The sequence below is a fragment of the Narcine bancroftii genome, chromosome 3 (assembly GCF_036971445.1).
Source record: "Narcine bancroftii isolate sNarBan1 chromosome 3, sNarBan1.hap1, whole genome shotgun sequence".
Classification (NCBI taxonomy): domain Eukaryota; kingdom Metazoa; phylum Chordata; class Chondrichthyes; order Torpediniformes; family Narcinidae; genus Narcine; species Narcine bancroftii.
Genome location: NC_091471.1, coordinates 241,522,185 through 241,540,920, shown reverse-complemented (window position 1 = coordinate 241,540,920; position 18,736 = coordinate 241,522,185). Strand labels below are relative to the sequence as shown.

General features: G+C 42.7%; 1 protein-coding gene across 7 annotated transcripts in view; it reads right to left on the bottom strand.

Annotated features, from left to right (window-relative positions):
- Positions 1-18,736, bottom strand: part of LOC138758413 (protein Wiz-like) — a 133,629-nt gene that overhangs the window by 102,112 nt on the left and 12,781 nt on the right. For 6 of the 7 annotated variants that reach the window (XR_011354274.1, XM_069927289.1, XM_069927291.1 and 3 more), the window contains exon 5: positions 5,644-5,734. Coding sequence is in view for 6 of the 7 variants with exons in the window: in XM_069927289.1 (XP_069783390.1) it covers positions 5,644-5,734 (91 nt within the window). In the remaining variant the exon portion in view is untranslated. The remainder of the gene's footprint in view (positions 1-5,643; positions 5,735-18,736) is intronic. The other variant, XM_069927290.1, reaches the window with a different exon arrangement.

The following is an 18,736-nucleotide window of genomic DNA, read 5'->3' as shown; positions in this document are numbered from 1 at the left end:
AATTATCATCTGATTGAACATTGACAAACTGACAAAACAGCATCTCTCCAGACCATGGTACACGCACAAAAACACAATATGCAGTGCATAAAAGATCCTACAAAAAATCAAAATGAATATTTGATATGATTGTCAAAGTTACAGAATACTGTTCATCATTCTCTCAGCCTATGGGAAGAACTATTCCCTAGCCTGGCTGTCCTGATGTTGGAGCTCCTCTATCACCTTCTTGATGGTAGAGGGTTGAAGATACTTGTGGATGGAAAGGGTCTTCTAGAATTCCTTGAGCTCTATTTAGACAGTGCTCCCAGTCTATAGAAGCCCCTTTTACACAGCCATTAAAAGACTAATTAATTGCCAGTTAACCGCTTCAACTACCTGTATAAACACAACGAAGGTGGGATAGGGTGTCATTTTCATCCCATGTCTGATACTACCAAGGTAGGTAGTATCAGAGCCAATGCATTTCGCAATGGCTTCAGTCTAAAAGGGTTAACGCTGTAATGCTAAAGGTCCCACCTCCTTTTGCTCTGGGATGCCAGCTTGGTTATGTAAAAAGTCACACTGACCCGACATATCTTGGTTCAGCGTGAATGACCCAAGCTGCCTTTAAAGGCGGGTTGTTCACATGCCAATTAAGTGGGGTTTCTGTGTAAAAAGGCCAAAGAGAGACCCCAGTGATCTTGGGTGGTTTAATGATTCTCTGAATAGACTTCTATCAGATGATATTTATAGACATTACAAACAATAGGGGCCCTGTTATCTGGAGGATAATCCAACAGGTTGGACAGAAAACTGGTCTGAACAAAGGAATTTTCATGTGCTTTCTACTGGAGGATCATCTGACCAGCATCAGTGGTCATTTCCCCATGTCATTCAAGGCTAGATCCACACAATTTGTTCTCCTATGGCATGTGGGTGGACCTCAACCAGGTCCTCCAGACACCAGTTATCATCACCAGTCACATGGGCACACCTGGGCCACCCCATCTAGCAGGCTGCCGCATAAAACTCACCACGTGGAGCAGATTGCTCTCTTGTTCCCTCGAGATAATCCCTGAGCTCTGCTCCAGGTTCTGGGCTGCGGGTGACACCAGAAGACGGTCTGTGAAGGGTCCAATCCTGGTTATGTGGCATGGGTGATGCTGGAGAGCCAGTGTGTGGTGTATGCTGGTATAGGGTGGAGGCTATTGTGGCATACACCCGAGGGAGACCACTGCATTTCACCCATTATAGTTGTAATTAGACTAGTGTTAATATCAATTAGTGTATCACACTTGCATATTGTAGAGCAGTGTAGCCTAGCATCACTATCAGATGTTGAGTATCTTTGACTGATTCAGTTCCAATGTGTATGATTTGTTGTGCATGTGCGCGCAAGTGTGTTCCTCCTTGTGAATTCCCCCCACTTGTAAATAAAGATCACTTTTTTCTCCTAACACATGTCCAAGACTTTTAAAATGTTTTTAAAATTAGACATACAGCCAATTCAGCCCTAAGGCTCTGTGCCGCCCAAATTACATCCCATTAACCTACGCCCCAATACACTTTTGAAGGGTGGCAGGAAATTGGAGCCCCCTGGAGAAAACCCACGCAAACACAGGGAGGATGCACAAATTCCTTACTGACAGGGAAGGATTCGAACCCAGGTCCTATCCTGATCACTGGCGTTGTAAAGGCATTGCGCTAACCGCTACACCAACTGTGCCATCCTTGTTATTCTTTAAACCTGTCGATCCAATTCTACCCTTCACAGGTCCCAAAATGGCCATCTGGTCACGACCTCTTGTCAGAATAACTACCCTCTGCCTTCCCTGAGCCAGTCAATTTCAAATCTCTCAATTCACTGTGGATCCTATCTATGTGCACCTTCTGGATCACAAGTCTGCACATTCTCCCTTTGACCGCTCGAGTTTCCTCTGGACGGTCCAGCTTCCTCCCACATCCCAAAGACATGCTGATTGGTCAGATAACTGGCTGCTGTGAATTGCCCCTGATTTGTAGTTGAAGGCCAGGTGAGAGCTTTTGGAGAATAAAAGGCTGTAGTCAGTTGGCATGGGCAGTGGGGAGTTTTTCACTGCAGCATCTTTGGGAGGTGGGCATCTCTGGGGGAAATCCACACAGTATTTAGGTCAAGAAGCTTCAGTGTGAAGAGGTGGAGAAAACAGCACAGATTTTGGGAGTGACAGCAGTTCTTCAGGTACATGGATGGGAAGGGGAGTGAAGGATGTGGACTGGATGCAGGTCAATGGGACTAGGAAGAATAATAGTTTGGCACAGACAACTTAACCTGAACTAAGAGTGACGAGTGACGAAACTCAACTCTTTTTCCTCATCAAGCGTGGAGATCCTGAAAAGTACTCGTCATCACGGGAGCTTGCAAGAACATGTTACTGTAGCATGCCATCCTGATTTCCCTTATGTACCAGGTGGTACTAAACACTGCCAAGTGGTGCTAATGCATCAGGAACAGGAGGAGTTGGTCAACAGCCAAATGTTTTCACTGGCAGAAGGCCTGGGTCTTGAATGACAACATCATCCCCATCGTCTGGGATACCCAACTCAGATCTTGGCTAGGACTAGCAAGTGTCAAGTAACATTCATACCAAATGGTGCCAGGAAATGATTACATCCCAGGCAGAGCATAACAATCTCCATTTCACATTTAACTGCTTTGCCTCACCTTCAACACCCTAGCGTGCAGCAGTGACAGGAAGCTCAACTCAATCAGCCATATAAACAAGATGGCTGCAAGAAGAGATCAGGCAATAGGCATTCTGATGCACTCAACTCATCTTGTGTCCCACTCCAAAGCCTTTCCTCTGTACACAGGCACATCACGTCACTAGTGTGGTGGATACCCTAGACCAGTGCCACTCAAGAAACTGGAGACCAGACAGAATAAAGTAGCCTTAGAGTCACAAAAGAGAGAAGCAGGCATTTTCACCCATCAAATCAATGTTGCCATTGTCCCCATCTATGTTAGGCCTATTTTCTGGTACTTAGTCCATAGCTTGCTGTATTCAAGTACTTATCAGGATATTTATGAAATGCTGTCCATCTCTTTGCCTCCACCACCTCCTACCTATCCCCCCCCCACCCCCCAGCCTGTGTGCTATTGATTCCAACCATCCCCTGGGTGAAAGAAATTCATGCTCAGATACTCTTTGAGCCCCTAACCCCTCACCCTGAACTTGAACCCTCTAGTTTAAAGACCTCTTCTATGGGGAATAGTTCCCTGAATTCTATCTTCTGCTCATAGTTTTGTATATGTCCATAAGATATAGAAGCAGGCCATTCAGCCAGTCGAGAACACTCTGCTATTCCATCATAAGCTGATCCATTCACCCATTCAGCCCCACTCTCCTGCCTTCTCCCTATAACCTTTGATACCCTGACTATTCATATACCTATCAATCTCGGCCTTAAATACACCCAACGACCTGGCCTCAACCACTGCAAACTCCAGAGGTTCATCGTCTCTGGCTAAAAAAATTCTTCAGCATCTCTGCTTTAAATGGGTGCCCCTCAATCCTGAAGTTGTGCCCTCTTGACCTCGACTCCTCTACCCATGGGACACATCTCCATCATGGTCTTCCCTCTGCTTCCCCCACTCCAAGGGAAACACACCTATTTTCTCTTGTCAAATTCTTCTTAAATGTTAAAATTGCGCCCATATTCACCACTTCAGCTGGCAGCTGGTTCCACGCTCCCACCACTCTGTGTGAAGAAGTTCCCCGAACTTTTCCCCTTTCACCCTTAGCAAGTCTTCTGGTTTGTATCTCACCTACCCTCAGTGGAAAAAAAGCCTAGCTATATTTACTCTGTCTATCCCCCTCATAATTTTAAATACCTCTATCAAATCTCCCCTTATTCTTCTACGCTCCAGGGAATAAAGTCCAAACCTATTTAATCTTTCAATTTCTGAAGTGGGCAACATCCCAGTAAATCTTCTCTGCATTCTTTCTATCTTATTGATATCTTTCCTGTAGTTAGGAGACCTGGTGAATCTCCTCTATATACTTTGCAGAACAATCACATGCATCCTACATAGTTGTAACCAGAAGAGTTCACAGAACTCCAGATATGGTGCAACTATTTATTTTTATATCCAGTATATTTAAAATTGTACTGTAACTTCCCTGCTCTGGTATTCCGTGCCCTGGTTAATTAAAGCAGGCATCTCTCATGTCACTGTTAACACCACATCTACCTGTGCTGCCACCTTCAAGGATCCTTGGACTTGTTAACAAAGGTCTCTCTGTTCTTCAATACTCCCCGGGGCTCTCCCGATCATTATGTGAATCGTATCCTTGTTAGACTTCCCAAAGTGCATCTCCTTACCCTTACCAGCTCCTGTTATGGCCACCTTACCAACTGATCAATATCAGCCTGTGGCCTCCACACTGTCAATGACACCAAATTTTCATGTAATCTGCAAACATACTAACCATCCTTCATATCCAAATGCTTAATACATAAATAGCAAATGAATCCTATGATATTACACTGACCACAAAGTTCCAATCCCAAAAGCTGGTGAGAATCCTGAAAGACCAAAGGAACTGCTTACACTAACCATCTGAGACTCTCATGTACGACACAATATTTACTTATTTGCAGACAGGAATACCTGGACTGCATATGTATGTACACTATGTCTGGTTGTGCATCTGCATGTTTTTGTACCAAAGACCAGCGAACATTATTTCATCAGGTAGCACTTGTGCAATCAGATGACAATAAACTTGACTTGAGGTGGCATACAACGTCATGAACCCTACCCCCTTTCTCAAAATTATCCAAAGCATCAAGCCTATTTTATAACCCTCTGACTCATCCCATCCTGTCTACTCTCCTCTGCCCAATCCCTGCCTGTGGCCATTACTCAAATGGAAGAATCAAGACCCACCACAGCAATAAATATCTTGAATTCATGATTGACTTTACACCAGCCCAGGAGTTCACAGGGATACCATAAAGATAGGCGTGATGCAGCAGCATCTCTCTGGCCTCTGGTGTGGCATCAAGTGGTTAGGCAGCTAACATATTAAAAAGACTCATCCCACCCGCTCACACTTGCTTCCCCCCCCCCCCCCCACCACTCCTATAGATACACGTTTGAAAATATGCATCACCAGAATAAAGGGCATTCCCCCCCCCCCCCACCGCCACCCCCCCGCATTAGTAAAATGGTGATAATCTTGCACTGTTTTAACTGAACTTTTCATCTGCAATATTGAATTGTTTAAATTTAGACACACAATTCAGTAATAGGCCCTTCTGGCCCACAAGCCCATGACGCCCAATCACAACCAATTGACCTACAACCCCTGTACATTTTTAAAAAAATCCCAGGTATACAGAGATACAGTGAAAAGCTTTGTCATCTCATACTAAAGTACAACAGGATAGAAAGTGAGAGAATTCCTCACTCCATGCCATCAAACTATCCCCTTCCTATATTCCATCTCATCATTGTTTGAGATTATTTTTGATTTTGCCTTAACTGTTGTACTGAAGAATAGGTTGATTAGACTGGATGGTAGAGTGAAGAAAACATTTTTTTTTGTGTGTATCTCACACCACTGACAATAAACAGGCAAAGGCAAAGTGAGGAGGTAATAGTTGATCAGCACTTACTGACATGGCTCTTTGTCCTGTGAGGTGCTGAGATATTGATGGTAACAAACTGTAGTTGGTTCATCGCCATCTGGAGATCGCTTCATTTCTGCTGGAAGAAATTCAGTTACGTTCATACAACAGCTTAATTCTCAATGCCATCCCCAAACCCCACCCCCTCTCCCCACCCACAGCAGAGCCACAGGGGTAGTCAATGCAGTGACATCAGCATCATACAGCCTCTCCAGAAGCTCCCACATTCAAGAAGAAACATTGCTAATCTTCTTCCCTGGTGTCACTTTCCTACACTAACCTTCAAGTCTTCACTCCATCAAAGACATCTGCAAGAGGTGGTGTCTTAAGAAAGCAGCCTCTATCCTCTAGGACCCCACCACCACCCAGGCATTGCCCTTTACACACTGCTACCAAACAGGAGCCTGAAGGCAAGCACTCAGTGGCACAAGGACAATTTCTTTCCCTCTGACATCAGATTCCTGAATGATCAATGAACCACAGATTCACTTTGCCTTTTTATACACTAATTTATTCATTTTTTAAAAAGTAATTTATGACAATATTTTCCCCTGTGACGCTGCTGCAAAACAATGAATTTCGTGACATCTTCATGACAATAAATTCTGATTCCAATTCCCTTCAATATCCTCACTCCATTCGATCTCATCCCATAGTCATAATTGTGCCTGGCCCGAACAAGGGCAAAGTAAAGCCTTGGTCTATTTCCATCACCAGTAACAGGGAGGCTGTGCTAACAAAGCACATGGTACAGACGCATATAATAAGGTCCATGCACCAGAGAGGGTAGAGTAGGAAGTTGTGGCAGATGAATGTATGGCTAAAGAGTTGGGGCTGGGGGCAGGGGTTCAGATTTGTGGATCATTGGGATCTCTTCTGGCAAAGGTCTGACTTGTACAAAAAGGACAGGCTCCACCTGAATTGGAAAGGGACCAGAATCATGGTGGACAGGTTTGCTCGAGATGTTGGGGAGGGTTTAAACTAACTTGGCAGAGGCGGGTGGGAACAAGAATATAAGTGCAGAGAATAGGGCAGAAAGTCAAAAGCATGATGTTCTGTGTTCTGAGTTGGTGAGGAAAGACAGGCAGAGGACAAAACATAAAGATAGCCAGTTAGAAGATTTGAAATGTGTCTGTGTCAATGCTAGGAATATTAGGAATAAAGGGGATGAACTTAGAGCTTGGATTAGAACTTGGAACTACAATGTTGTGGCTGTTACAGAGACTTGGGTGGAAGAAGGGCAGGATTGGTTGATGCAGGTAATGAGGTTTAGGTGTTTTAAGGAATAGAATGGGAGATAAGAGGGGGGAGTAGCATTACTGGTCAGGGTTAGTATATCACGGCTATTGAAAGGGAGGACGCTACAGAGGGAGTGTCAACTGAGTCAGTGTGGGTGGATGTCAGAAATAGGAAGGGAGCTATCACTGTGGTGGATGTAGTCTATAGGTCCCCCCAAATAGCCCTCGGGACACTGAGGAGCAGATGAGCATGCAGAAATTGGAATGGTTCAGGAAATACAGGGTTGTACTAATGGGTGCACCTCCTGACTGCAAGAGGGATAGATGGGACTGAATTTGTCGGCTGTGTTCAAGAATTCCTGACACAGTTTGTGGACCAGCCGACAAGAGGAGATCTAATTCTGGGAAATGAACCTGGTCAGGTGGAGGACTTCTCAATGGGGAAGCATTTTGGTGAGAGTGACCACAACTCCCTGAGCATAGCTATGGGAAAGATTAAAATCAGACAACATGGGAAAGTGCTTAATTGGGGAAGGCATAATTATGATGGGAACAAGCAACAGTAAATTGGAAACAGATGTTCAAGGGAGAAAGTTCAGAACTAATGTGGAGGAATTTATGGACCACTTGTGCTGGAATAGGTTTGTCCCACAGGGATAAGGAAAAGGGAACCATGGTTGACAAAAAGGTGAAGCAGCTAGTCAAAGGGAAGAAGGAAGCATATATTAGATATAGGAAGCAAGAAACACGAAGGGCTCATGAGAAGTATATAGTAGCCAGGAAAGAACTTAAGAAAGAACTTAGGAAAGCTCGAAGGGGGCATGAGAAGACCTTGGCATGTAGGATTAAGGAAACCTCAAGGCGCTCTATGTGTATCTGAAGAACAGAAGGACTATGAGAATAAAAGTGAAGCCACTAAAGGATAAAGGAGGCAAATGCGTCTGGAGGCAGTGGAGGTTGAGAAGGTCTGAAATTAATAACTTTGCTTCAGTATTGACAAGAGAAAAGGGTGAGATCAAAATAGAATAAGCTTGTGTGCTGGACAGTATTGAGATTAAAGAAGATGAAGTGGTGGGGGGGGGGGGCGTGGCAAGATGGCGTAAGGATCAGACATGCCTTCCAGTCCTCTCCTGACTCTATCTTATTGTTTGGTCTAGAAATGCCCGTTAAAATTCTTTAAAAGTTTAGATAATTTCAGTGCTGTTAATTTAACTTATGATGGTACAATTGGTGAAAAAGAGCAAAAAAAATGACAACAGATAATCAAAAAACTACATTTTCCAAAAGTTCAAGTTTTGGAGCCTACTTGCAGGAAAGACACCGGGACTCAGCGTGAAATGGATCCCAGGAGAGAGGTACAGTGTTCGGATGTAGAACTCTATGTTACATCGGTAGAGCCCCCTAAAGAGGGTGCCAAACAGCCTTTAGAACAAAGAGTTACTCAAAGGCATTTGTCAACTGTAGATGTGGCGCTGCAAACTGCACCTCTTGAGATAGAAGAACCTATACAACTTGATGTACTGGGAGAACTTAATACATTATGGACTGGGGAAAACCCCAGCCAGCGTCCTCCAGTCACTGCTGGAGAGGCTGTGGCTGGGGTTTCCACACGCAGTCATACTACAAGGAAGGCAACCAGAAGGAAGGAAGGAACAGAAGATCCTTTGGTTATGCAGAAGAAGCAGGAATCTGTTGAGCCAAAATCTCTTCCAATTGAAAAGATTTTTGTGAATCTTGAATCTAAATTATCTTATACAATGCAGGGATTATCCAAGATTATGACTGAACTTGGTACTAGGTTTAATACTCTGGTGAAAATACATTCTCAACAGATGGCTGAGTTTGGAGCTTTTAAGCTTGAAGTGAGAGATAAATTTAATTCGTGTGAAGAAGATATAGACGAAATACGGGATCAAGTTTTTGATGTGACCAAAATGGTCGAAGACTTACAAACTCAAAATAAAAATTTGGTGAAAAAGATTGATTATTTGGAAAACCAATCCAGACGAAACAATATAAAGATTATTGGTTTGCCGGAAGGTATGGAGGGACCAGACCCAAGAAAATTTTTTACTGAATGGATTCCGCAGGTGCTGGGTCAAGAACATTTCCCGGAAGGTGTAATACTGGAACGTGCTCACAGAGCCTTGCGTAGAAGACCTATTTCAGGTCAAAGTCCAAGACCTGTTTTGGTTCGTTGCTTGAATTATTACGACAGAGAAATAATTTTACGAGTGGCTATTAGAAATGCACAATAGAGAAAATCACCCTTGATGATTCAAAATAATCGAGTTTTCTTCTATGCGGATTTGAGTCAAGAAGTTATGTTCCAACGACGGGAATTCAATCCTGCTAAAGAGTTGTTGTGGAAGAAAGGTTACAAGGCAACCTTTAGATATCCAGCTGTTTTGAAGGTTTTTCAAGATGGTTGCCAACCAAAGTTCTTTGATTCTTCAAAGGAAGCTATAGCATTTGCTCAAGAGCTGCCAATTACTCAGTTTCAACAGAGACATAGTCCGCCGCGATCTCTAAGGAGACAAGAGATGGAAGAAAAGAGCCGTGCTCCAAGAAGGAATGGTTGTAATGGTGACTCGGCAGTTGGAGCTGATTAAAAGAAGAGTTGTCCTTTTTTTTTTCTAATGTTTTTTTTTTAAAAAAGGGATATTAAATAATGATGATGTTAGTTTAAGATGAAGTGAGAGTTGGGGGAGAGAACTGGATAGGCACTATTTCCTGAAAGTCATCTGCTACGTGTGAGTTATCTCACACCCATTTTTTTTTTGGGAGTTATTGCGGTTTAGACGGGAGGGGGTATTTTTCACCTCCTACCCATTTTTTTTCCTTTTTTTTTGTATTATTAGATTAAAGAGTGAAGGGGTTTTTTTTTGTTTAAATATTTAAAAAAAGCATAAGAAAGTATTTGATTGTTTAAAAAACTAAAAATTGATGTGGTTTTTTTTGTAAAGTTTATTCAGTAGATAAGGAATATCTGAAATTTAAATGTGAATGGGATGGAAAAGTTTTTTTACATTTTTTCTTTAACTTTAAGGTGAAAAGAGTGGTAATTCTGGTGTATATTATTTTGCTATTTTAGTTATAGAACGAAGGGAATAATGGTGAAAGTTATAAATTGAATTGTACAATTCTTAATGAGGCTTGAATTTTGTTTGTGGTTTATGCTCCATTTGTTGAAGATATAGATTTCGTTGTAGATGTGTTTTTATTATTTGGATATCTGAATTTTAATGTAATGATTGGGGATATTTAAATGTGGTATTGGAGCTTTTATTGGATAACTATTCAAGAGTAAAAGGGAAAAATGGTGGAAGAGTACAATGCTTAATGAGGTTAGAATTTTGTTTTAAGATGGTGGTTTATGTGACTAATATGATGATAGATGTGAAGTTAGTTGATATTTGGTGAATTATCAACTATTCTCTATAGAGAAAGTTTTTTTTCATCTTTTTTTCATGCTACAATTTTTTTTAAGAATTGATATTGTTTAAGAATTTTTGATAGATGTTACTAACTTTACTAATTTTTTATTTTAAGTTTAAGTTAAATATATGTTTCATCTTAACTCCGTTTGTTAAATATATGAATTTAAGTTTGATTTAAATATGTTTTTTTAAGTCTGATATCTTAGTATTAATTACTTTTCTTTTTGTTAGTATTTTAATCGGTTATGTTTTTGGTTTTTTTTGTAAGTGGGTTTTTTTCTCACATATATTATTAACTTTATTAATTCTTCACTCTTTATTTTGGGGGGGAAAGGGGGGGGTTGGACTAATTTGAGTTGGGTTATTAATGTGTAATAATTATTGGGGAGGGTATAGTTTATTTAGATTACTGATACTGTATTGTAATTTTATTATTTTATTCTTAATTTTTTTAATGTAATCCTATATGTTATTCATGTTATAAAATCTTAAATAAAGTTTAAAAAAAAAAGATGGAAGTGTTGAATCTTCATAAAAAATTTAAGATTGACAAGTCCCTGGGGCCAGATGCATTATACCCCAGGTTGTTGTGGGAAATGAGAAGAAATAGCTGGGGCAGGAGCCATGATTTAGTCCTCTTTGGCCACGGGGGGAGGGGGGGGCACTCCGGAGGATTGGAGAATGGCAAATATAGTCCCATTGTTTAAAACAAGGTAATAGGAAGAATCCTAGGAATTATAGACTGGTGAGACTTATGTCAGTGGTGTGCAAACTATTGGAGAGGATTCTTCAAGGATAGGATCTATGAGCATTTAAAGTAGTACAGTCTACTCAATGATAGTCTGCATGGCTTTGTCTACCTCACAAGCTTAATTAAGTTTTTTTGAGAAGCTAGCAAAAGAAATTGATGAGGACAAGAAGGTACATGTGGTCTACATGGCATTTGACAAGGTCCCCCATGAGAGACGATCAGAAATTCATGAGGCATGAGATCCATGGAACCTTGGCTGTGTGGATAAAAAATTGGCTTGCAGATAGAAAGCAGAGAGTAGTAGTGGACGGGAAGTATTCTTCCTGGAGGTCAATGACATGAAGAATCGCAAGGATCTGTTCTGAGACCCCTGCTCTTTGTGATTTCTATAAATGACCTAGATGCTATGGAGAGAGTGAAGTGGAGATTTAACAGGATGTTTCCTGAATTGGAAAATAGGTCTTATGAGGCACAGTTAGAAGACCTGGGACATTTCTCTTTGGACCGTAGAATGAGACGAGACTTAATAGAGACATAGGTAGGGTGAACAGTCAATACATGTTTTGCAGGGCAGGAATAGCAAACATCAGAAGATGAAGTGAAGGGAGGGAAGTTTAGAGGAGACATCAGGGCTGTTTTTATTTTAAAATGCAGAGTGTTGCGTGCGCCTGGAATGCATTGCCGGGGATGACGGCGGAGGCTGAAAAAGGGGCATTTAAGAGACTCTTAGACAGGCACATGGATGGGAAAAAAAATAGAGGGTTATGGGGTAGAGAGGATTTAGTACTTTTTTAAGGAATATATAACCATATAACCACTTACAGCACAGAACAGGCCAGTTCGGCCCTACTAGTCCATGCCGTAACAAATCCCCACCCTCCTAGTCCCACTGACCAGCACCCGGTCCATACCCCTCCAGTCCCCTCCTAACCATGTAACGATCCAGTCTTCCCTTAAATGTAACCAATGATCCCGCCTCGACCACGTCTGTCGGAAGCTCATTCCACATCCCCACCACCCTTTGCGTAAAGAAATTTCCCCTCATGTTCCCCTTATAATTTTCCCCTTCAATCTTAAACCATGCCCTCTAGTTTGAATCTCCCCCACTCTTAATTGAAAAAACCTATCCATGTTTACTCTGTCTGTCCCTTTTAAAATCTTAAACACCTCTATCAAGTCCCCTCTCAATCTTCTATGCTCCAGAGAAAAAAGCCCCAGTTTGCACAACCTTTCACTGTAACTCAAACCTTGAAATCCTGTCAACATTCTCGTGAAACTTCTCTGCACTCTCTCTATTTTGTTTATATCTTTCCTATAATTTGGTGACCAAAACTGTACACAGTACTCCAAATTTGGCCTCACCAATGCCTTGTACAATTTCATCATAACCTCCCTACTCTTGAATTCAATACTCCGATTTATGAAGGCCAACATTCCAAATGCCTTCTTCACCACACCATCTACCTGAGTATCAGCCTTGAGGGTACTATTTACCACAACTCCTAAATCCCTTTGTTGCTCTGCACATCTCAATAGCCTACCATTTAATGCATATGACCTATTTAGATCTGGGTCGGCACAACATTGTGCTGTAGTTTTTTTAATGTCTAATCAAGGAGGTTTTACTTACTGGGAAACATTTCACAGGTTGCATGTGCAGGCTACTATTTTCACAGTAACTTGGACCTCCAAGCTGTGAATTCCTCAGGAGATGACTCGTAGATCTGCAGAATCCACACAAGTCCTGCCTCCCTCCGCTTCACTGGATCTGTTCGTGAGATAACCTGGTCACAGAGAGGACCTTTCCCACCACCAGCACCCAACAAGGTAATTAGGTGTAAAAACCATACAAAGCATTAATACATTTGCTAGCAGCTACAGAACAAGCATTTGTAGATTCTGGCACTTAAACTTAGGAAAGAGTCCTTTTCAAAGTTTCCTGCAAACTGAGAACTTTGCAGGTCAGACAGCATCCACGGAGAGTCAGAACAGTAGCACAATTAGTGTGGGGTGGCACTGTTGGCATGGGGGGCAGGGAAGTCAGTGCAACTGTTACAGCACCAGCCATTGGGACTGGGGTTTGAACCCTGCACTGTCTGTAAGAAGTTTGTACTTTCTCCCTGTGTTTGAGTGAGTTTTCCCAAGGCTGCATTTCTCCCCATGTCTGCGAGAGCACTCTGGTTTCCTCCCACCATTCGAAATGTACTGGGGGTGTAGGTAATTGGGCAGAATGGACTCATGGCCCAACATGGTCTGTTACCGTGCTAATATGCCCAAATTTAAATTTAAATTTTTGTTTTAAATTAAAATATAATTTAAAATTTATTTAAAACATTTCAGGTCAGGAGCCTTTGACCTGCTGAGTTTCCCCATTCGTTGTTTTGTGGCTTGACAAACAGGGTACTTTATATAGGAAAATTTCAGACTTGAGCCCTTCATCAAGATATGAACAAAATGTTGACAGGCACCTGGATAAAAAGATTGGGAGGGGGGGCATGGGGAGGAGCACAGGCCCATGGGCAAGAGGTGGATAAGGAAATGAGAGCACACCAGGAGACCACGGGAGGGGGTTTGGCTCAGTGAATGGAGACAGAGGGATGGGGAAAGAGCAGGAGAACAGGGAGTGGGCTGGCAAAAATTGGACGTCGATGTTAATGCCAGCCAGTTGGAGAGTGGCTCAGATGAAATATTAGGTGTTGCTCCTCCAATTTACATTGGCCTTAGCTTGAGAATAAAGGAGGCCATTATCAAGCACACCAGCACAGGAGTGGGGTGCAGAACCGAAATGGTTGGCAACTGGGAGATACCCGTCATTGATGCGGGCGGAGCAGTAATTTTTACTTCAATCATGGTGTGGTGACTGCAGACTTTCATAACTGCCCATTTCTCTCCATGGACATTGTCTGACTCGTCAAGTCCCTCTAACTTGCTTTTGGTCATCCACGGACAGGCCCTTTGACCCAACTAATCCATTCCTAGCAAATTGCCATTCTGGGCTTGTCCCATTTGCCTGCATTTAGCCTATATCATTCTAAGCCCTTCTTATCTTAAATCTGTTCAAATGTCTTTGAAATATCAACATGTTGCCTGTTTCCACAGTTTCTTTTCATTGTTTGCTCCAGATAGACACCACCTTTGAGTGAAAATGTTATCCCCTCAGGTTCCTCTTAAATCCCTCTCCTCTCACCTTCAACTAATGCCCTCTAGTTCTAAAATCAACTAAATGTGAGAAAAAAAAGACTGATTATTCATTCTATCCATGCCCATAGAACCATAGAATAATACAGCACAGAAGGTTAGAAGGTTGAAGCGTAGAAGGTTGAGAGGGGATTTGATAGAAGTATTTAAGATTATGAAAGGGATAGACAGAGTGGATGTGGATAGACTATTTCCATTAAGAGGAGGAAAGATTAAAACAAGAGGACATGAGTTAAGAATTAAGGGGCAGAGGTTTAGAGGTAACATGAGGGGGAACTTCTTTACTCAGAGAGTGGTAGCCATGTGGAATGAGCTTCCGGGAGAAATAGTGGCGGCGGAGTCAATTGTATTATTTAAGAAAAGGTTGGACAGGTATATGGATGAGAAGAAGATGGAGGGTTATGGGCATTGTGCAGGGAGGTGGGACTAGAAAGGGGTGTTTAGTTCGGTGCGGACTAGAAGGGCCTAATGGCCTGTTTCCGTGCTGTAATTGTTATGTTATGTTATGAAACGGGCTCTTCTGGACTGTGCCAAGTTATTATTGTGCCTAGTCCCACCAACCTGTACACCAACCATAGATCTCCATACCTCTCCCATCCATGTATCTGTCCAAATTCTTCTTTAAAATTAAAATTGAACCCTTATTTACCACTTCAGTTGGCAGCTCGTTCCACACTCACATCCCCCTAAATTTTTCCCCTTTCACCCTTAACCCATGTCCTCTGATTTGTACCCTCAGTGGAAAAAGACTACCTACATTTACTCTGTCTAGTCCTCTCATAATTCTAAATACTTCTATCAAATCTCCCCTCTTCTTTTAAGCTCAGGACCTGTTTAATCTTTCTCTGTAACTCAGTTCCTGAAGTCCCAGCAACATCCGAGTAAATCTTCTCTGTACTCTTTCAGTATTGTTGATGTCTTTCCTGTAGTAGGTGACCAAAACTGCACACAATATTCCAAGTTTGCCCTCACCAATGTCTTGTACAATTTTAATATAACATCCCAACTCCTATACATAATACTTTGATTTATGACCCCTCATGTTTCAATAAATCTCTAAAGATCACCCCAGGGGGAGGGTTCAAATCTGCACTTCCCCATCCAACCACCTTGAGCGATGGCCAGTTTATGAAGGGGCACCTTGAATTCTGCCTGCTCTATCTCAATCAGACAGCAGTCTCACCGGTGGGCAAATTCAACCCTTGATTGGCAGGTGAAGTCATTTTGATCTCAAGCTTGCTAGAGGTCAAGTGACCCTCCACGATCCACACCTCAACAATCTGCATGTTTCTTTTTCTCAGCTCCTGAGATGCAAGTCTTTTCTACATAAAAAGGACTAGATCTGTTTCCACGACACTTTCTGCAAATTCTTGAGCCACTATCTTACTGCCAATTAGCAAGTCATTAAGATTTCAGCTACTAACCCCAGAAGACATCATCTCTCATTTACTTCCTCGTCATTTTGTGGCTTGGTTTAATGACAAAACACTTTGTTTCCCCTGTACTCTGGGAACGAACTAGACAAAAATAGATGGACGATTTTTCCCACATGGAATGCTCAGGGCCAGCAGAGGAGATGGGCCCTGTACCAGGCATGGTTCCCATTTCTAATGTGAAACTGCTAGGCTGACTCAGCAGTTCCTGAGGCATACAACTGTTGAGTAGAAACATCAAGTGCAGAACAAGAAACCTGCATGGATGGGAAAACGAGTTTGCAACAATACTTCACCCAGAGCAAGTACCAATTTGAAGAAGACCACCATTCAGTTCTGCAGTAACTGGGGCACATATTCAGGTCAGTGGCAATCTCTTCAGGAACTATCCTCCTGCAACTGAGGTGCTTCAAGACACAATAACACCGGAAACCAATTGTTTTTTGCTAATGTAGCAATACAATAGTAATAAACAACCAGGTGGTTCATGATTCATCAGGTTTCTACAGATGTCATAAGAGAGCATTTTGACTGGTTTCATCAATGTCTGGAATGGAGGTGCCAATGCACAGGACAGGAAAAGTCTCCAGGGAGTTTCTCAACTCGCCAGTGACATACATCATGGACACCAGTCTTCATTCCATCGAGGACTCCTACATGAGGAGGTGCCTCAAGAAAGCAGCCTCTATCCTCAAGGACACCCACCACCCTTGATGACACCTCAAGGCCATGCCCTCTTCTCACTGCTACCATCAGGAAGGAGATACAGGAGCCTGTGGTACAAAACCAGCTTCTTCCCTTCCATCAGTAGATTTCTGAATGGACAATGAACACAGATACTACCTCACTAGGCCCTTTCAAATTGCCATTCTAACCAGGTAATTTGCTCAGTTGACCCAGATACATGGCTATTTGAAAGGGTCCAAGTGGGTCAAACCCAAATGGGTCCCAGACCTATCTCAGAGGTGGTCAGGGAACCGTGTAAAGCTTACCCAGGCACCTTGCTCCAGTAAATTGAAAGGGAAAATGGCCTACCCAGTTACTCTTGTAACATTAGTGCCGGCGTGCATCACAGAGAAACCAGTAGCTGAAGTGCAACTGCCGTGATCTGCCGCTGCCATGAATGCCACTCCAATTCGCAGCGACGGCTCAATGTAGGAGCAATGGCCATCTTTTTTACCTATAATCCGCCACGCCGCTGGAACCACTCTGTGCAGGCAGAGCAGTTCCAGCGGTGTGGAGAATTATGGGCAAGGAAGATGGCCATTGCTCCTACATTGAGCTGTCGCTGCGAACCGGAGTGGCACATTGCGGCAGCAACCAGTCCTCCTCCCCAATTCGTGGCAGTGGCAGGTCGCTGGTTGGGAGGGGGGTACATTTAGGAGAACTTTAAAACAGAAGGGGAACTGACAGCATGACGCATCACTCACCACGTCGTTGTGGGGGCGGGATCCCCCTTAAATCGCCGGGTTGAGATTTGAAAGGTGCACCATGCACCCATGACCCAGTAATCGCACCCGGGTTCCAGGAGGGCTACCTGGGCGCTGCAATTTGAAACTACTTCCTATTTCTTCTTTTCACTAAACTCAATTTTTTAAACATTTAAAAAAAAAATTTAGACATACATCACATTACGAGCCCTTGCTGCCCAATTATACCCAATTAACTTACAAGCCCATGTTCGTTTTTATGATGATTGGGAATAAACCGGAGCCCCCGGTGGAAAACCCACGCAGACATGGGGAGAACATACAAACTCTTTACAGATAGTGCAGGATTCAAATCCCGGTCCCGGTCACTGGGGCTGTTAACCGTGCCATTAATTTTTAAAAAAATGTAATTTATAGCAACTTTTGCACTGCAACCCTGCCACAAAACAACAAATTTTGCAGCATGTTCATGACAATAAATTCTTATTCTGATCAAAACACACACACACACAGACACACACACACAGACACACACACACAGACACACACACACAGACACACACACACAGACACACACACACAGACACACACACACAGACACACACACACAGACACACACACACAGACACACACACACAGACACACACACACAGACACACACACACAGACACACACACACAGACACACACACACAGACACACACACACAGACACACACACACAGACACACACACACAGACACACACAGAGACACACACAGAGACACACACACAGAGACACACACACACACACACACACACACACACACACACACACACACACACACACACACACACACACACACACACACACACACACACACACACACACACACACACACACACACACACAATTCACCACACTCCCACTCTTTCCATTCTCACCACTGGGACATCCTGCAAGAGGCCACACAAACCCTAAAAAGTCTCAATAAGATCAAAGGATATTTCAGAAAGCCATTACACACCCACAAGATCCCACTTACCCAATAAATTATGCAGTCACCATGCTGGACAAGAACAAGTCGAACTAAGAACTAATGATCATCGCATAGAAAATTAATCAACATCATTTTTTCCCCACAAAGATAAGTCATCAATCCATTAGAACAGCCATTCTCAACCATTTCCCACCTATGGGCCTCTCAGGATGCTGGTCAGAGTTTATGGACTTGCTTCCCTGTGAAGCAGTCAAGTTTTGGTTTCTTTCGTACTCCTCTCCCACTGACTACATACATATATTTGTGTTACACGAGATGAAAAGAAAATATCTTTTATTTAAATCTAGAGTAAAACATAATATCTGCAGACCCCGTGATTGAAGTAAAAATACAATGCTAGAGAAACTCAGCAGGTCAAATAGTGTACTTTATGTAGCAAAGATAAAGAAACATATCCAACGTTTTGATCTTGAGTACACTGTTTGAACTGCTAGGTTTCTCCACCATTATGTTTTTATTTAATTTAAATGTGCTGTGGGCCCCCAGGGTGGGGAGAGGGGGAGAGTAGGGCCCTCTGTTGAGAATGGCTGCCTTAGAACATTACAGCTCAGTA